Source organism: Hyposmocoma kahamanoa, unplaced genomic scaffold (assembly GCF_003589595.1).
Source record: "Hyposmocoma kahamanoa isolate Upper Pololo Valley unplaced genomic scaffold, ASM358959v1 102, whole genome shotgun sequence".
In the NCBI taxonomy this organism is placed as follows: domain Eukaryota; kingdom Metazoa; phylum Arthropoda; class Insecta; order Lepidoptera; family Cosmopterigidae; genus Hyposmocoma; species Hyposmocoma kahamanoa.
Window position 1 is genome coordinate 11,072,605 of NW_020653337.1, and position 20,335 is coordinate 11,092,939.

Consider the following 20,335-nt stretch of genomic DNA (forward strand, 5'->3'; position numbering starts at 1 on the left):
TCTAAATAGTAGTTTATAAATGCTCTGCTACAAACAAGTAAGCATTCAACAATCATAATAAGTTCAAACGTCAAATAATTCCCGTTTATTTCACAGTAACGTTATATTTCATCTAAATACCTACGACTATTTATACACAGCATACTTAGCCACACAAAGCTATACAAAGTGTCACTTTAGTTCTGTCAAATTAAAACGCTGTGTAAACGACGTAATATACAATTTACAAGAAAGAGTGTTCACAGTTTATAATTATGACTATTCATATAGCTCCAGCTGTGGCATACATGATAAATAGTTTATATTAAAACTTCATTATACACAATACGTTAACTTTATTCCTTCCGCAGACTTCCGTTCTTTACAAAATTAACCACAGCCTTGTTCTTTCGATTCAGTATAATCAAAGTATCACACCGACCCTACGTCTAAGGAACCAATTTACAGTCTTTCTTATAATTATACGACACAGTGTACTTTGTGAGTTCTTTGAACGTCTCCATGGGACAAAACGCGTCGCAGCCCGGAACCTCCATTAATTTAGGTTCCGCTGAATCGTCATCCCAGTAGTATATCTGAAATTGAGTTGTTTTGTAAATATTTTAAAACCATTTTTAAAATTTTATTTTTAAATTTAATAAAAAAATTACAATTACGCCACAACAGAGGCGGCCGCGGAAGCTTTCCGGGCGCGGGAATTTTTGTAATGTACGAGTTCTGGAACGCGCGGAACGCTTACGCGGCCGCCTCTGTTTGGCCAGAGCATTAATCACAGGTTGATATTGACTAATTGTCACTTTTTTAAACTGTAAAGTTGCACACCATGTAAATGACTTTAGATACAATTTTGAACAACGAACTTCCTAAAACCCCATTACGATTCGACGTAAAAAAATTTAATGAACTTGAAAACATTATCTAAGAGACGAAGTTTTTTTCGCGTTTTTTTTCATAACCGCGAAATAAATTTCAAATTTTATTTCAATAAATGAAATATAATAATTAAAGTTAATTAAGTAAATATAATAATAATAACGCACATACATAACATAGCCCCGCACTAGGGAAACCCAGTGTCGCGGGTGCCATGAACACACACATGGACAATCACAAATTATACCAAAACTCACGAAAGAAATAAATGTAGGCCATACAAATATTTCTCCCGGCCCGGGAATTGAACCTGGTACCTCTGCGTGGCAGTACGGCATGGTAACCATTCGGCCACGGAGGCAGTTAAATAAGACTTCTTTTTTTTTTCTTTTTTTCACTTATAGCCCCGTCTTTAAGTTTCTTCAAAGTCTTATAACGTAACTCTATGATCGTAATTAGTTACCTTTAATCCAAACCGCTGTCCATCATTTATCTTCTGTTCTTTCTGAGACGGAAGCTTTTCATGGAGCTCAAATAATATTGCTACACCAGGATCCGGTAGGCGCGGTGGGGGCTCTACACAGGCAGACAATAACGCTGCTACGGAAACCGGCGTACCTGTGCGTACGATCACCCGCGGACTTGACGGGTCGATTGTGTTCGAAATTGCTTCTTGTATTATCTGTTGTAGTAGCGCACCTGGCATTAAAATTTACAAATATTTATTAATGTTATTTAAAGTAAGCCCCAAATTACTAGTTACCCTATACTATATAAGGTCTCACTGCTGGGCACAGGATTTGGGCTGTACTTCCTACGCCAGCACAATGCGTGTTGGGAACTTCACACAAAATTGTGCTTGCGTGCTTTGCAAATGTGTGCAGGTTTCTTCACGATGTTTTCCTTTACCGAAAAGTTCATGGTAAATTTCAAATTGAATTTTGCACATAAATTACCAAAAACTCGGGGGTGCAAGCCTGGATTCGAACCCACGGCCCTCTGTTTGGGAGGCGGTAGGTCAAACCATTAGGCTACCACAAGCCCCAAATAATGTGATTTAATTTGAATTTTTAATGAATGGTGAAATTTCATTAAAAATTCAAATTTTCATTCATTAATAATATCAGTAAATATTAATTGAGTATTGATAAAGTTCTAGAATGCTCTGTTTGTCCCCCATTACGTTTAAAAGGGGATATTTAATATTTCAGATATTCTTATTAGTTTTTCTACTTCATGGATACAATGTTAAATCCATTTTCTTACCTCCACTAAGTTTTTTCAATAAATTGTTATGGAACATCATTGAGAACTCCAGCCTGGCGACATCCATCAGTTTTCTCTTCACGTGTTTTGCCCACTTTGGGTTCGCCACTCTAATATCGTCCTGCAAACGAGTCACGCTTTTTACTCGTAAATAATAATAATTTGTTACGTAAGGCTGCAAAGTTGTTATTTGACACGATTGCTGGTATTGAAACCTGAACAAGCGAAGGATGTTAAGATTAAAAAAATAGAATCCTGAGCGTAGCAAGGGTTTTTAAGGCACGAGACGCAAAAAATAACTTTGCTGCCAAGCGAGGCAGAAACCGTAAACCTCTACTCACTACGTTCGTGACACACTTCTTTCGCCTCATCCACTCGCATCAGTCTTTTACAAATCGAAACATTCCCTTTTCTATTCTGGTTCCTACATCGTTTTACCTCACCACACCGCACTTTTACTGCGTTACACGTTGTTCAACATTATTTATTTAAGAGTAACGCCGCACAAAACATTCATTTATTCAATTTGTTTTGTCAATTTTCATTTCCTCCGATAATATAATCTATCATAGTATTTTTTTATATTCCGCTAAATATCTAATTTGCAGTTTAATAAAGCTTTTTCTGCCGTACTCAACATTACAAAGAACGCGTAAAGTCGGATCTTCTGTTTGCGGAATCCATCTAAGAATGGGTATTATATTTAAATTTATTTCTATTTTAATTTTATGAAATATTAAGCAAACACCATACAATATTTACCTGTATGAGAAATAGATTGCTAAGATAAAACGCTTCCTCGGGAGTGCTGAAGTTCGTGTTGGTCATTTGGGCGATCTTATGAAATAGATCTTTATATGGTAACAAAAGGCCCTCGTCTATGAACGCTCGAAGTATTCTTTTCTTCTCCTGATTATAACGAGGGCAGTTCTCTTGATATAAAAGCTAAAAGTTAATAAAATATAGAAAAGTGGAGTTAAAATCGTACACTTGGGGAAAAGTTAGACATAAGTAAATAAAGAATGCTCACTAAGTCTTCTTTCCTTGGTGGATAAGTGTAGGGCACGGGCTGCCATTCCACGGTGTCATTCCACATTTGCTTCGCAGGCGGCGGCCACAACCCCGCTGATATTAAAAGAGCCGTCATCTTGCTTAAATTTGTATCCGAAGCTATCACGACACTCGTCTCTGTAAACAAAAATTTGATATCCTTAAAAGAAATTCTACAATTGTTTAACAAACAATTATACCTAAACGTATTTAAGATTTAAAAAATGGTAACAAATAAAATTCTACAAACGATGCAAATCATACACGTGTACTTTATTAATGCACACAAGTCTTTCGTCAAAGACAATTTATTTAAATCCTTACCGGGTTGATAATAAAGGCCCAAGAAGTCATTATATCTTTTCCTAAGTAATACGCCCATTTCGAAAGCCAGCTCTTTGCCTTCCTGAAACAACGATGTATACTTTAGCATGTCGCTTTTCCACTTTATTCAATGAATATGAAAAGCATTACTACCACATTTGATTTAACTCAACTTCTCAATAATCGAAGTAAGCCATCTTAATGTTACATTACTGCAAATGATAAGAGTTGCTTATACCTTATTAATATTTCAGAAATAGTATTTTCTGCATTCGTTGCGTAATGAAAGTTCTTAAAGTCAAGTATTGTATTTTCGTAGACCAGTACCGTGTTATTACGTAGGCCACTCGGCAAAGTCTTGTGCCCTACATAATAGGTACGAGATTTTAAGACCTAATTATATAATGACTGCATACAATATTTTTTATAGAAGTTAATTAAAATAGTGAAACACAACCATTATTTAACGGTTATTGTTGATAATCCAGGACGGTAAACTCAAACGAAAGCCAAATAAACGAAACAAAACAAAAACCAAAGAGATAGTATAGAAGTGTTCGTGATTGGTCAAGTACCGCTTATATTTTAACCAATCAGGAGGCAGTAGAGCGTATGATCAGCGTCATATTTGATATTTTATTTAGCAAAAGTACGACTTTCTTTTTTTTAAACTCATTGTGTCATTTTTTCAGTTCGATAGCGAGTACCATAGACAATAGAATTTTGGTTCAGAACTGAAAAGAACGCCTTTGTGATATATATAACAACATATATTTGTTTTTTCAAACAAATCAACGTTTTGGGCCCTTTACAGGTCCTAGCTCAGTCAACCGTGACCATGGGACCTTCATAGGGCGCACTATAAGTTTCCGGAATTGGCCACTTACATAAACAATATATAAAAAAGTAATTATAACATTTGAAAGTGGAACTCTTTGGGTGTAGTAGAATACAGTTTGTTTCATCTGACTGTCACTTGTTTTTACATTGTGGCGTCATTTTAGAAATTGGTTGTCTACATCACCATGGATTTAACTCGTGAATTTTTTTTCTATGACTTTAAGTGAAATTTAACAGCTCAGCAGAGCTTCGCTCGACTTCAAACTGCTTTTGGCGATGAAACACCTTGCAAGACGACTATTTATAGCTGGTTTGCAGAATTCAAACGCGGTCGTGTGAATCTCAGTAACGAATTTCGTGATGGTCGCCAGTCCACTGCTGTGAACAACAAAAACATCGATTTTGTGCGCCGTATGATCAAAACAGACAGGCATGTGACATACCATAAGATTCGGGCATCTTTAGGCATAGGCATGAGTGAAATACATCCATACTACTACACAAACATTTGGGTGTGAAAAAGCTGTGCTCTCGGTGGATCCCACACACTTTGACTGAGGCAGTGAGGCTCAAAAAACGAATCACGTCTCTTGGTGCAATGCCATGCTTACCAGGTTAAACGAAGGGGCATCAAATTTGGTGTGGGACATAGTAACAGGTAGCGATCTAGCGTATGGCTCTTTCGAGATGAGGCGAAACAAACCAAAGTCGCGCGCGTGCAAAGTGCCGCTAAGCGGATGATTGCTTCTTTTTTTAATAAAACTGGACACGTGGCTACTGTTGCTTTGGAGAGTCGTCGTACCGTGAATAGTGATTGATACAAGACCATTTGTTTGCCGGAAGTTATTGACAAACTCCGTAATAATAACCGTAAACGCCGTATCATCTTGCACCACGATAATGCCAGTTCTCACACGGCCAGACAGACAAATGAATTTTTGAACCAGCTATAAATAGTCGTTTTGCATGGTGCTTCATCGTCAAAAGCAGTCTGAGGCCGAGCGAAGCTCCGCTGAGCTGTTAAATTACATTTAAAGTCGTAGGAAATTATACTACGAAAATTTTCACGAGTTAAATCTATGGTGATGTAGACAATCAATTTCTAAAATGACGCCACAATGTAAAAACAAGTGACAGTCAGATGAAACAAACTGTATTCTACAGCCAAAGAGTTCCATTTTCAAATGTCGTAATTACTTTTTAAATATTGTTTATGTAAGTGGCTAGTTCCGGAAATTTATAGTGAGCCCTATGTAGGCCCCATGGTCACGGTTGACTGAGCTTAGGACCTGTATAGGGCCCAAAACGTTGGTTTGTTTGAAAAAAGTAATACGGAAAACTTTTTTACTGTTTGAAAAAAGTAGAAAGTGTAACAATCGCCAAAAACCTAAGAACTCGATATATAATTGAAAGGTTAAAGTACAGGTGTAGAAAAAATACAATAACGTTGAAAACAGGACGGTGACATACCACTTTAACGATCATAAATGTGACGTCATCAGAAATGCAAAAATATCTCAACGTACACTTTGAGTTGAAGGGAGTCCTTTATACTATTATTATCATTACATCCTTCCGTACCAAACATATTTGTGACGCATTTTACTCCAAGTTCATTCTAAAGCATTCTCAGGCGTTTCTACAACACAGCGTCCCGCATGTCATGTGAGCAATAAATCATTATTAGCCACCGACAATACCGCCGTTCCTGTTAGCACCTCTCGACCTTCGGCGACTCCTCCCCTGACCGGGAAGTAGCCGCTTCGTTATAAACTCATCAGTCTTGACGTCCCTCTGATGCGGTACAAGTTCAATATCACATGTAAATGCATATTACTGTGTTATACGCACATCCTGACCTCGTAAACCATGTACGTATTAGTCCTATAATTGATGATAACCTGTGTTTCTATTTTCCTACTCTTTTTTGGTTCTCGTTTGACATAAAATGCGGCCCCTATTCTTATTAGCAAAAACTCCCAAAAAAAAGTACAAATGATTAGTTACGAACTAACCGGATCTAATTCGATGAATCGAGGAAATACGGTACAAAGGCCCTATTGTAAATATCATGTCATTTTCCCATGTTCTCTATTCAAACTAATTTCGCAATATAAATTGACTATACAGTCACCAATTTTATTTCCGGTATTTCATTGGAAGAACTTATACGAACGGATATTATTTGTATTGAATGGGACTATTTCCTTATGACTCCTTAAACATTATAGTTCAACATTTGTAAAGGCTCAAGTACATTAAGAATCCGCACTTTTTAATGATGAGATAGATTCCAAACCTAAACGTCGGACACACTTCAACAATACAAGAAGGAGATGAAGATGATGAATCAAACCCGCCTTTATTGGTATGGGAACGACACAAAACTTTATCTTCATCATTCTAATTCTGAACGAGAAATCTTGCAAAACACCTAATAAGTATTGCAATTTATAGAATGAAGTTAAAGCGAAAACTGTAATGACCTCATAAATTGGTGAATTGCAATGATTTCACACTTTTTCAATTAATACTTTACAGACTGGTGAATTGATAATAATAATAATAACGCACACGCTCGTAGCCCGCCACTAGGGAAATCCTGTGTCGCGGATGCCATGGACACATGCACACAATGTTTTTAATACAACTAATTAAAGTTATATTAAAGAATATTGAGAAAGAGAACTTACATTGGTCATAGCCCCGGCCCCATAGGGCGCGAACACGTGATCCGGCGGGTCAGCCCCCAACATCGCTAACTCGTGTTCACTGGGTGTACGCTCGCCGTGCGATAGTAACTGAGAAGGAAAAGATTACTTAATTGAGTTGAGTAGATTGAGTAACAATTGTCATTTCTGCACAAATTAAACATTTTTTTTTTTGCTTGTTTACGTAGACTTACGCGTTAAATTTGTTTTTTTTTTTATAATAAACTTTTTTCTGGTGATAAGTTTCTCTGTGTTTACAGTACCCGCCTAGGTAAGTAAATATTAGACAACATCACATACGTTGCTGTGATCCCAAAGAAAGTAACTAAAGCACTTACGTTATAGAAATCTGAATTAACGACGGTACCGCAACCAGCATGGAAAAGTTACGTTTGACCCAGCCGGGATTCGAACCCGGAACCTCGGAGATGGCGACAACAAGAAAACTGATGTCGTCGACCACGGAGGTTGTCGAAGTAACAACACCCTGCCTATTTCTACTACAGAAATCAGCACTGCTGATTTCTGGATATCTGGATTGAATGGTGACAATCGGCGCAGTCGAAGGCTCAAAAGACTTAAAACTATATGTCAATAGTATTAGAAAAATACATGTTATGCCGGTCCCACCAAAAGTGGGATAAGTACAGGAAAACGAAGACGAAGTATGGCAACGAATTTGCGATATTAAGAATACTTCTAAAGTACAAATAAAATTTTCAACGGATTACGGACTGGCTGATTATTTACCGGTTTAAATATAAGTTAAATAAATTAATTTATTAATTTACTCTGGCAAATTATTTGCTTAACTTACCACATGAACCTGCCGAAGTACAGTTATTTCGACTGTTGTGTCCTTCATCAGGATCACAGCTACGAGGGCTGTAAAAAAATAATTTATACTCTTACAGAATCTCCTAACATGACATTAAAAAATTAAGAACGTCAATTCGTTTGGTAATCTCAATTTGAAATCTCTTATTTAAGAAAGATTACAATATACAATTAGAAATATGCTGGAATAAATTAATGATTCATGGTATAACAAATCAATACGTTAGAAAATAAGTAATTTTTCCGATGGGAGACACTCGCAACTATCAAAAACCCTTCATTCCAATTCTACCAGTGTTGCTAATATTAATTTTCATTCCATCCATTAGACCTTTACATCCTTTTGTTTAATACATGTCACACCCGTTTTTTTATAATATAACCGTAATTGTTTATCCATATTATACATTAGCGTATAATTGATAAGGACGCAGCACTCCGCTCTTGAACAAAGAAGTGTTTCAAAAACAAATTAAACTTCGATCGCTACCCTCTTACAAAGCTTATTGGCGATCGTAGTAAACTTCAATCAAAATGCAGCGACGTTTCTGTAATCTGGAAAAGATTCAAGGTTTGCATCTTTAAAACTTACGAGAAGTAAACATGCACCATTCTTGTCTGTAAAGCTATTCTCCATTAAAATGTAGAAAGGTGTGATTAAAAATAAAAAAGAATGTGTTGTTTTGACATATCGTCGTCTCAGAGTGAATACATCGTCTGTGATATCACAATTACATAGAAAAATTACAGAGATATCTATGTAATTTTTCAGGACGAAGATAAAAATGTGGTGTAAAATGTAGTATACGCAGTAATGTTTGTAGCTAGCAATTTAATTAGTTAAATTATACCTCTTTCAGATACTATATTACTTTAATAATATATTTGAGCAAGAAGTTTATAATTTTTATCTGCAACAAAATTCAGTAAAAACAAATTATGTGAAAACGCGTTTTCACTAAGGCGACGGTTAACCTTTCCTTTTCACTTTCGTAAATAATGAACCTTATAGCATAATAATTTACCGGCGATGAGCGAGACGCCCACCAACACGCCGAGGCAGCAACAGGTGTGTTCTGTCCGCATGCTCGGTGCCGCGTGCGCGGTGTCCGCCGCGTTGGTCGGCTCCTCCTCGCGACCGCCCTCTTTCCTGTCAATCAGTTTCACTATTAACACTAATCGTCATTTCTAAATAGCAAGATAAAGCGCTGAGTTACATTTATCTATTACTGATTAAATTAAAACATACAGTAATCAGTATCAAAAATTATTCAACCGTTAAGATATAGATTATAAGGCTTACTTTGTTCTTGATCTTTATATAATTTTAGCACATTTGTCCCATGGAACATGCCAGTCCTGTCAAGGCTTAACAGTTAGAGTAACAAGTTTTGTGTGTGTCAAAACATGCCTAGGTACTGAGCCCTATATATCTAGAGCGTTGTTATAATTCATAGCTTATCTACTAGTCTAACACATAGACAGAGCAAGGGTTTTTCCAGACGAATACATAGTGTACTACAATACAGTTTTTACGTTTACGTCTTCTTACACTTCACTTTATTTTATTCTCCTTCTTTCATAAAAGTGTATCAGTTGTCCGTCTAATTCCGAACATTGTGTTATTTTGCTTAATTAATGAAATGACCTTAGTACTGGTTATTGTTTATGATATGTGATATGAACTTGTCACTTTATTTTAAAATGTAGACAACTGTCATGCCACTAGTTAGCTTTATATTGGAAACTACTAATTAGGAAGCTATTGTGCCCAATAAAATGAAATTAAAAAGTTTTATTTTTGACTTTCGATTTTTCATTAAAAATATTTCAGGGTACGTTCAACTATGAGTGTAGATTTCAAATATTGATTTTTTTTTAATGGCAGAATGTTAATACGATGAAAAAGTATGAATAATTAAACGTAACCATGCAGAAATTATCCAACACACACACAATTTCAGAGTACAGTAAATACCATATTTTCATAAATCAAACATGTGCGAATTTGAGTTAATAACTGATATATCTGTTTTTTTTTTATGACGTAACGTTTTATTGATATTTTTTTGCTTACTATTTATCGTTGATCGTTTTAATTGGTACTAACGGACACTGTATGTATATCAATTTAATTATTTATTGATTGATTTGAGCATGTTCCTCATCTCTAACATTACACCAAAAGTAAAGTAAATGTCACAATTCATTAATATAAATAAACTAACACCAATAAAACGTGTTAAAGAATTATTTTTCAAATCTTGCTGGAAAAAGATTGGTTTGCACGGTAATACCTCGAAAACGAGTCGAATAATATAACTTACATTTTCCTTTGCCGAGTCGACAGCTCTACATTGTGACACAATCCTGGGTCGCGTCTTAGTCACATTGGAGACGCATACGCGTCGGGCTTACAATCGTGTCATGAAATCACAAAGTACACTTTGCAACACGGGAGTTAAAGAGGTCGGAAAGACGCGATGCAGGAAGTTGACAGCGCGCGAGGCAGGGTCCCACTGATTTGCTCGGGACGCTCGGCTAAATTCACGGTCGCCGCGACCTGCCCGCTCATATGATTGACTTTGTCCAATCGATTGTGCTACGGTACCTATTCAACTCTCGCGCGCATCGTCCGGCACTGCGCCATTTGTATAGAATCGACTCCTGGTAACGCCCTTGTCTACGTCATTGCCTCTTTGAATGAAAACTTCAGATTCAATCATGATCGTATTACCGGTAACGTGACTGCGCACGCGTTTTGTATACTGTAAATGCATTTCAAATGCACACAATACCTCATTACATGTTCTCATTTCCATTAAAAATCTTGTGTGACCTAATATCTAGAATCATTTAGTATCACGTATTGTCTATTTATTATAAGATAAAGAAAAACTACTTACTGGATACAAATACCAGTTAGGTTTACCATAATAGCGCTATATCTTTACACACAAACATTGTTAATAATATCACACATGTAACTAAAACAATGTACGAGGATGAGGTAGTAACATCTTGTTATTTCTAATACTTATAGCGCAATCTCTTTAAATTTACTATCTAATCATTGTGTAATTATTTATATTTGAGCAATATAGTACGATGTTAGAAGATACTTAAACCATGGGCGTTATTGTCATAATGTACAACAATTTTCTAAAATTCGTATAACTTTTGATTAATGATTTTTATTTTCAATTCCATTCAAATAAATTCATTTTCACTTGCAATGTTATGAATGATTGAAATGTTGTATGTTTAAGCACAGGCTTACCTCACGTCTAACGTGTATAATTAATAAAGTCTCAACAGGTAAATCAAACGAAGTAGTTTAAATCACAGCCTCTATTTATTCTAACTTTATTAAAGATGTATTTGTACATTTCACATTAACACAAACTTTAAACACGCTGTAATATAAGTATGTACATACATAATTAATAGAAATACAAAAATTGTAAGCGAGATCTAGAGAAGACTAAATCAAAGTTTACTTATTGCCACAGTCGTTTAGGAAAACTCTTAAAAAGGACGTGTTTACGCGTTACAAGAAGAAGAACATCTTGAAACAGATATCTATTTGTAAGAAAAGTTTGACCACTTTGTATGGTTGACTGATTATGCGTCGGAGGAAGTAATTGTGTTTATGTTGTCACTTTTTCGGTCTCCTTTCGAGACAATCAGAATGCGATCCACTTTCGCATCCCAACCCAGAAGTTTAAAGCGCTTTTACGCTTTTAACTATTTTTTGGAAGATGTACACACGCCAGCACATCAAGCTACACATTGACGTATCTTGTTCCGTTGCAATGGAGGCGATTTTCGAACAAAAATGATGTGCTGTTGTCCGTACATCTTCATCAATTTATTACAGGGCACTCTTTATTAAACTGCTCCTTACTTAAAACAGCTTCTTGCGTTATAGCTAAAAAGACCTCGTAATCGCATATTTCACCTCCACCGCAGCCAGCTATGGGTAGTATTTTGGTTGGCCCCCCCGCTGTCGGAGAATACACGGCCTGTAAAAGAAATTAATTGGCTGTAAACCTTTCAAACACTTACAGATATGTATGTTTTAACAACGAAGAACTTTACCGCCATTCCATACTGTCCAGTATGGCGATGCAACCTCAACTCCAAAGAAAATGTAGAGCCGTATCGTGGCTGGTGTGGCTCAAAAACTCTTACGGCCGCCATTATGGCGGCCACGTTGTTTTCGTGAGCGGAATATAGTCGCAATTTTGGCTCCACGGCTTCTCCGCGCACAGTAGCGTTCGATGCGTTCAGTATCTCAGTCATTAGTACTCCTGTGAAAATTTAATTCATATTCTAATATTCTTCACTGTACACATTTTTTTACTTACTGTCACGATACTATTCATTGGGCTTTATTACAGTATTATTAATCCTTACCAGCAGACAGTCTTATCATTTCCGCGTTATAATTTTCTATAGCGTACTCTATTTTAGTCATTTCCTTTATTTGAGGCATCAACTCTTGGGCCCATAAAGGTGGAGGATATCCGACATTTTCCTGCAATCATTGAAACAATCTTAGTACGAAAAATGTAATATTGTATCTACATGTATGCGACATATTTATTCAAAATTTACGTACAAGAGCTTGAAACAAATTATCTAAATAGAACACGTCCTCAGGTGTAGTAATATTAGTGCCAGTTCTTCTACCCAATTCTGTAAATAATGCTTGGTATGGCTTTATCCGCAACTTTACTTCAGGCTCTTTATAAACTTTGTTTCTAAGCCAAAGGTACCTGGGGCAGTTGTACCAATACAAAAGCTGAAAAGACGTCAAAACAATCTTTAAAAATATGTAGAACAAAAACATTTTCTGTGAGAATTGCAAAGAAAAAGCAAAATTTTATTAAATTTTAATATTTTGCATTATGTATGGCATAAGTTAAAAGTGTAAGTATGCTTTTTGTCTTGTTAATAAAGAAAGTACGCACGTCATCTTCATCATGGGGTAGAGTGTTATAGGGCACTGGTTGCCAATTAAGATTAGAGTGCCATCTTTGCGCCGGCGGGGGGTGGTACAAAGCCGCCAGGAGTGTCAACGCTGTCATTTTTGTTCGTGCGAAATCCGTCGTCCTTACTTCTATCTCATCAGGCAAATACATACTCGAGATGAAACCATTGTAACGACTTCTAAGATACTTACCGACATAATAACCCCTTTGTTTACCTTTCTGTAAAATAAACCGTTTTATGAATTGTACACGTTAAATATTTGTACGATTTGATTTGTTTGTTTGTTTGACAGCCTTCGTTTGTCACAAACTCACCACCAATGAAGAGTACTACCTAACTTTTCTATTGAAAAGCGAATTCAAGTATTTAAACAGTCATTCTCAGTCTAATGTTCGCTACTTAATTTCCGTGACAAGTTTCATTATTTATTCAAGTATATTATCTTATAATTATTAAATAATATTTCACGATACAGTACTCGAATACGAATACGTAAAGTAATAAAAATTCCCACGAAAATTAGGTAGTGAACTAGTCCGAGAATGATCATAATATATATAAATAAATAAATAAATAAATGTTTCTACGTTACAAGACGGAATTATCGTGTACGAATAGAGCAAGTAATTTGTAATAAAAAACACCGAACATTGCCAAATGCTGCCTAAAACAAAAAAAGTTATATACTCACATTAGTCAATGCTTTCATCCCATAAGGAAATAAAACTTCTGTCCAATTTACGTTTGGAGAAGGCATTAAATCCAATTCTTCGTGATCAGGTGTGCGATCTCCATGCCGGAACACCTGTGCAACGTCGTCTGTGTATATACTTTGCCATTACGTTTTTTAGTACTGATAAGAAATCTCGTTTCATTTGAAACTGATTGATAACAGAAATTAGTTAATTAACATTCGGTTGAACTACGATATGTCACGGTCGACTGATCCGTCGCTTTTGTTGAATGAATTATTCGTATAGGAAATAGTCGAGAGCTGAGCATGCATGTCACTAGTGATCGTTATAATAGTAAAATCACTTCTTTGGACACTTCTTTGTCATACTTCCAACACTGAATGTCTTTATTAGTACCTCATCAGCCCTTATTTATACTAACTATAAGCGGACCTACCACAAAAGCAAGCACTAAATCAGTGTTATCTAAAGCACCATCTGTTGTGACTGAATGTAAAGATTGCACCAATTCTTCTTCCACCGAAGATTCTTCGGCTCCTGTGACAGTCATCAAACTCAGTAATAGTGAGATTTTTGCGATCTTCATTTTTTCTCTCCCGGCAACAGAGATGATGAGGTAACGGACGGCGTTATCAGCGCGCGCGACCGCGAACTGTTTTCGACTGCACCGCGCATCGCCTCTCCTCCATTTATATAGCCTCATAAAAATACGACCACTGCTACTCCTACCGTCTTTAAGGTGAACACTTCCTTGTCATTATCATCACACCCAACGGGATGACAACGGTCAACGAATTTATTAACATTCTAGTACCACATAAGACGATTGTGTAGTTTTGATGCATTTGAAACAGTGAATCGTCTCCTAACAAAGTCTACAATCGTGCATAATAATTTTTGATACCTGCTTTAGTGGCATATATTTCTCCCGGCCCGGGAATCGAACCCAGGACCTCTGAGTGGTAGCCCAGCATGGTAACCATCCGTAACTATGATCATGTAGAAAATTATGGCACTAAATTTAAATGTGATATTTTCATTATAATGCACACTGAGCGTTTACGTGAACATAGAAATAATACTGCCTGAGACTGAATTATTTCACATATTATGTGCATTTTGATGTACACGGGGCCTTAGGAGGATATATGTAGACTTAGAATAACTGCCTATTTCTACGCAAGAGGCTATCACAGCATTGTCACTTCATTGCATTTCTGTTCATTTTTTTCGATATATAAACACAACTGAATGCAATTTTTATGATTAACATTCTGTCTCTGTAAACCTTGAAAGGTCGCGTACTCGCATAAGTGACAAAAATTCTTCCCGAGAAGAATTGTTTATCTCGAATTTACAGTATATCTACCGCACCGGTTTTCACATTGTCATCTCTGAGGTCCAGGGTAAATGTGGAAAATCTAACTCTTCTATATTGTCTCGGATCTGGGTGTTTGTGGTACCGTCTTTGTTTCCTATTTCTATAACACAACTTAGTTACTTGGGGTCAAAGAAACATATGTGATGTTCTCAAATTTTAATTTTTCTGCATTACTATACAATAGGTGAAGTAATTGACAGTTGTGAATTGTAAAGAAAGTTATAGACAGTTGATGCATGCCACCCGCAATCAGGGCTGACATCCTATTCGATTTTCAACCCTATTACAATTTCACAGATCACTTCGATTTCAAACATTACTAAATACAGACCGATTATTGTCGCCATTCCATACTCTCCAGTGTGTCGATGCATCCTTAGTTCCAATGAGAACATAGATCCGTTAGGCGGCTGATGTGGCTCAAACACTCCTGCAGACATCATTAGAGCAGACATATTAGTTTCATGGGCAGAATATATCCGCAACTTGGGGTAAATCTTTCCGAACACAGCAGCGTTTGATGCATTCACTATCACATTCATCAATACTTCTAAGAAAAAGTACTCATTGTTAATAGACTCAATTTTTTTTTTATATATGTGATATGATAACTTATGTAATCATCAAAAAGGTCAATGTATATGATTTATTGATATTAAGATTACATTTCACTCCTCTACTTCAATGCCATACCTGCGCTGAATCTTAGCAATTCTTCGAAGATTTGCGCAGTGAATTCGATTTTAGAAATTGCTTTTATATCAGGCGTTAGTTGGGCCCGCCGGGGAGACGAAATAGTTTTCATCCAGGGAAGTACTGCCACCTTACCTACTTCTGCCGCCAATCAGTAATGTAAGCATTACTGCGTTCCGGTTTTGAAGGGTAAGGGTGCTGGTGAAATTACAGGCACATGGGACTTTTCGACTTTCGACGATGTCTCACGGTGATGGGCGCAGAGGCAGTGCACCTCTGACCTTTGCGATTTAAAGCTCTGAGTGGCACTGTAACTGTTATAGACAGGTGTGTCGTTTACCACCAGGTGCTCGACTTGTTCGTCTCATCACTTAGTATCATAGAAAAAAGGTTCTCCAGAAACCACACCTGTAGCAGTGTACTAAGACTAGACGAGTTCTTTTACTATTCTTGAAAAAATTTTTTAATAACTTTTTTTTACTTTAGTTGTTTTCCTTTAGGGTGTGCCTATTGATGTTCCTTTAAAATAAGCTATTTGGAACAGTTCTTCTAAAACACCAACTGAATAATACAATTACTAGCAAGGTCAAATAGTCTAAATAAATATCTGTACCTGACATGTACATTGTTAGGTATATTTCAGTAATATTAATCTGGATTCAAACTGAGCCATATCTTCAAAATAATGTTTTTATTTCAGGAACTAAATACGATGGCTTGTTGAGACAATACATCTATAATTATTAACATTAATCGAATGATAAGAAGTACTAACTTTGTCTTTCTCGGAATGTAGGGCACTGGCTGCCAATTAAGATCTCGTATCCACGTTTACTCGTTCGGACTGTACATAGCTTCAAGAACTGCTAACACTGCCATTTTCGGTCATGGGGAGTCACTTGATCTCACTTGTATCTCATTAGCCAAATATGTTCTTGAAATGAGTCCATCGTTTCGTTCTCTATGATACTTGCTGACATAATAAGACCTTAGTTTACCCTTTTATGAAATAATATGAACTACTTTATCACCGAATTTGATGTTGAATGTGAATTCATCAGTGAAGGTCATCAATCAAACTCCGTAACAAAGCAAAGTTCGTATTCTTCATTTTGCTATTATGCTGACAATAAACAATGTGATAGGGTTACGTTTTAATTGGTATGGAGGGATATGACATATACATGGTATGAGGTAGAAGACTGAAATTTTCTAAAATAGTTTTTTGGTACCGCAAATAAAAAAGAAATTTATAGAAAAAAATATTACTATACCGATCATTCAGACAGTGAAGCAATTTTCTACGGAAAAATTATTTGTTTCTTGAGTTTTTTCCAGTTATTTTTTCAATCTCAACTTTTTCCGATCGACTTCAAACGTTTGCAGTCTTCTACTTAAAAATCCGTCTTCACAATCGAACTACAGCGCAAGTGAACTTGCATATCTACAACACTCGACCACACAAAGTTTTCAAGCCATTTTTAGCAATCTTGCTCTCAAATTAATTTGAGCAAACTATCGCAACATAGCTAGAGCAAATTTGCGCAAGCTAGTTTGAGTAAACTAGCACACAGCCAGTTTGGACAAATTAACGTGATAATGATGGATCGTTTCAATTATGTTGATAATGAACTATAAATTTGTTAACAAAATAATCAAATTGGTACACGGTGCAGTAACGCGTCCCTTGATCACCGTTTACGCAAATAAAATTGTTAATATCTTTCCATCAAATAGATTTCCATCCAAATGTTAGAGTAAAACTGCGCAAAATGCTGGGCGACGAAAATGGGCTTCAGCACCATGAAATACTATTATTAACATTATCAGTATTATCATCCGTACTACCGTAACCGACATCAGTCAGTTTATTTATTTATTAATTTGCTGATAATTTCTTGTCAATTTCATCCAATTTAGTTTATTTTCATTCAATTTAGCTATACACGTACCAGATAAATGAAGCTGCAATATGCTGAATAAAGGTATATACGTTCGACGGAAATTGTTGAATTTGACGGACCTTGGTTTGCTGGAAAGAATTCGACTAATCGAATGAGTTTATGTCATTCGATCATTTTGCGCTGATTTTCTGTTGGAAATGAAACAATTTTTTCGGATCTAAATCGCGTATATTTGTTTTTTCAGACGAATCAGCGTTTTGGGCCCTTAACGGGTCCTATAGTCACGGATAACTCAGTCAGTCATTTCCAAAAAGACAATGAATTAGAGAGAAAATATCAGAATTCATAAGAATATTAAACTATTTTTCGGATCTAAATCGCTTTTATTTGTTTTTTCACGGTTTCATACGGTTCAACATTTCAAATGGTTCATTATCGATAATTTCACTTCCTATGTGTAACAATCGCGAAAACCTAAGAACTAGGTAATCATAAAAAGAATTACATTTTTATAATTCGCATTCATTTTTATGTAATGTTTAAATTATTCTGTTGCTCCGTAACAAGATTGTTGAAAATCAGTATCTTATTATCGCTGAGTTACACTAGCATCCACTAATTTTAAGCGTTGATGGAGAACAGAATTTTAGTTAAAGGAACATTACATTTAAAGAACGTTTCTGCAACTAGGTGTTTGTTTTGTAATAAATTGAATTTTCACACGTTTGTTTGTTTTTGTTCGTATACTTATCATTTGTTCATTTTTAAACCGACTTGAACGAGGAGGAGGTTCTCAATTCGACTGTTTTTTTATGTCCCCCTTTTCACTGTCATTTGTTAACCAATTATGATAGTTCCTTTTTTTATTGAAAAGAGGGTACCTCGGTGTTGGTCCCATTTAAATTTGAAGAAAATATTCCATTTCAAAGGGTGGCAAACTAGGGGATGAATCCAGTTTCGCGCCCTTTCCGGTAACCGATTTCAGTGAAACCTGGCAAATAGATGTAATTCCATGAACTTTTGAGGTCGGTTCTTTTTATAAGTTATAATATGTTGTATATAAAGATAACTTGAAATATCTTACCCGCTAAATCTTTTTCAGGAATGGGCGATGTGCACTACAGCGAACAAGCCCTACTTGATCAATTACTTGTCTGCACAGAATTCGTTGACAAGGCAGAACGATATGAACTACTTGGACCTTTGTACAGACTCATAATCCCTATATACGAACGTAGGAAAGATTATCAGGCTCTGCTCACGTGTTATCAGCATCTCACCAAAGCATATGCCAAAGTTATCGAAGTTACTAATTCGGGGAAACGACTTCTTGGAAGATTTTACCGAGTAGCATTCTTTGGAAAAGCGCATTTCGGAGAAGACGAAGAGGGAATGGAATTTATTTATAAGGAACCGAAGTTGACGTCACTAAGTGAGATATCTGAGAAGCTTCAAACTTTCTATGAACAAAAATTTGGCACCGGACATGTCAAGATGATTATGGATTCGGCTCCGGTCAGTATTTTACAATGACATGTACCACTATCACGCTTACTTTACAAAGTGACCCACTTATACGTCGATGTTTTGTAGAAAGAGCGTAAGCGACATTTCGAATTTTTTTTCAGGGGAGCATGTTTTGGGTATCCACGACTGTTTTAAAATAATTACGTTCTATTTTAAATTCGATTTTAAAACTTAATTAAAACCACAATTTAATTTTAAAACGGGACCAGAATATTTTAAAACAGTCATTAAAACCTAAAACATCTCCCGAAAAATGTTTCGAAATGTCGCTTACGCTCTTTCTATAAAGCGCTCACAATATAGTTTTGCTTTCATGTGAGGAAACTATCAAGTCATACCATTTTATTAAATTATAATAGTGATATTTAACAGTAATACTCATAGGAAATGAAACTATTTTTCCGGATTTAAATCTCATCATATCAGTAATACTCATAATTTTTTACTATTTCATGGTTCATTTGGCTACCATGATTAATCATGCGTCGTACTTTTTCAACATTACTGATTATTTTAATGAACTATATTTTTTTTACTAGTTCACACACGTGTTTTAAACATAGATTATGCTTATGTTACATTTTTTTAAATTCTCAATGTCTTATAAATTGTATTGTGCACAATAGAAATATATATATGGATACAAGAACATTGTATCATAGAGTAACGATTTATAACAAAGCAAAATGAATATGAAACCATTATAATTAATATAAATAATAATATTATTGAGTTCTTAAATGTATCACAAAGGATTTTTTTGAATCTTTTATGGAGTATACAAAACCATTTTAAATAATTCAAACTAAGTCAAACTAAATATGGTGTTTGGTATGTTTGTATCACGTAAAAAAAAATAGAGTTGTGTGCTGACTTTGAACATGTATTTTAATAGTTGTTCAAATGTTGTCTGGGTATTTTATAGTAAATTCGTAATAAAACATTTTACATTTCAATACAGGTGAATCGCGAGGAGTTAGACAGTAAATTAGCATACATCCAAGTAACTTGGGTTCGCGCAGCGCCGGAAGGCGCGGTCACAGCGAGCTCTGCCAACGAGGGCTCCTTCGAGCGCGCCCACAACGTACGTCGATTCGTCTTCGAGACCCCATTCACAAGAGACGGCGCTGCCCGAGGCCCTGTGCACCACCAAAGGCTTCGACTTACGCACCTTACTGGTAAGAATACGTTTTCGTCGAACATTTTCGTCGTTTTGTTTCTATTTTTACAATAGCT

At 35.9% G+C, this 20,335-nt stretch overlaps 3 protein-coding genes across 5 annotated transcripts in view; 1 reads left to right on the top strand and 2 right to left on the bottom strand.

Moving 5' to 3' along the window:
• Nucleotides 1–20,335, top strand: part of LOC113237570 (dedicator of cytokinesis protein 9) — a 52,672-nt gene that overhangs the window by 27,613 nt on the left and 4,724 nt on the right. For both annotated transcript variants that reach the window (XM_026474134.1, XM_026474142.1), the window contains 2 exons: nucleotides 18,675–19,087; nucleotides 20,061–20,277. In XM_026474134.1, the coding sequence (XP_026329919.1) occupies nucleotides 18,675–19,087; nucleotides 20,061–20,277 (630 nt within the window). The remainder of the gene's footprint in view (nucleotides 1–18,674; nucleotides 19,088–20,060; nucleotides 20,278–20,335) is intronic.
• On the bottom strand, nucleotides 101–10,632 carry LOC113237599 (venom acid phosphatase Acph-1-like). The gene is made up of 10 exons (XM_026474175.1): nucleotides 10,229–10,632; nucleotides 8,927–9,051; nucleotides 7,882–7,949; nucleotides 7,047–7,154; nucleotides 3,514–3,595; nucleotides 3,170–3,327; nucleotides 2,902–3,084; nucleotides 2,140–2,260; nucleotides 1,337–1,572; nucleotides 101–575 (listed from the first exon to the last, which is right to left on the bottom strand). Coding segments are annotated over exons 1-10 (1,230 nt in total). The 5' UTR covers nucleotides 10,231–10,632; the 3' UTR covers nucleotides 101–428.
• LOC113237583 (venom acid phosphatase Acph-1-like) lies at nucleotides 11,270–16,564 on the bottom strand. 2 transcript variants are annotated; one of them, XM_026474162.1, is made up of 8 exons: nucleotides 16,444–16,564; nucleotides 15,307–15,405; nucleotides 13,591–13,704; nucleotides 12,878–13,117; nucleotides 12,526–12,708; nucleotides 12,321–12,441; nucleotides 12,003–12,214; nucleotides 11,284–11,926 (listed from the first exon to the last, which is right to left on the bottom strand). In XM_026474162.1, exons 3-8 carry the CDS (start codon nucleotides 13,654–13,656, stop codon nucleotides 11,768–11,770), a joined length of 981 nt encoding a protein of 326 aa, XP_026329947.1. In that variant the 5' UTR covers nucleotides 13,657–13,704; nucleotides 15,307–15,405; nucleotides 16,444–16,564; the 3' UTR covers nucleotides 11,284–11,767. The 2 variants fall into 2 exon arrangements, with proteins under 2 accessions (XP_026329939.1, XP_026329947.1); XM_026474154.1 differs by lacking the exons at nucleotides 15,307–15,405; nucleotides 16,444–16,564 and adding an exon at nucleotides 14,031–14,251 and having other exon boundaries at nucleotides 11,270–11,926.

Bases quoted from the DNA above. Each gene is read 5' to 3' on its own strand.
- LOC113237599 (XM_026474175.1), bottom strand. The intron at 2,261-2,901 runs GTAAATATTGTA...ACTCGTTTGCAG, and splicing joins GCAATCTATTTCTCATACAG to GACGATATTAGAGTGGCGAA. The intron at 1,573-2,139 runs GTAAGAAAATGG...TTTTAATGCCAG, and splicing joins ATTGAAAAAACTTAGTGGAG to GTGCGCTACTACAACAGATA.
- LOC113237583 (XM_026474154.1), bottom strand. From the start codon at position 14,180: ATGAAGATCGCAAAAATCTCACTATTACTGAGTTTGATGACTGTCACA. The intron at 12,709-12,877 runs GTGCGTACTTTC...ACGTCTTTTCAG, and splicing joins TACCCCATGATGAAGATGAC to CTTTTGTATTGGTACAACTG. The intron at 12,215-12,320 runs GTAAGGATTAAT...AAATTTTCACAG, and splicing joins AATGATAAGACTGTCTGCTG to GAGTACTAATGACTGAGATA.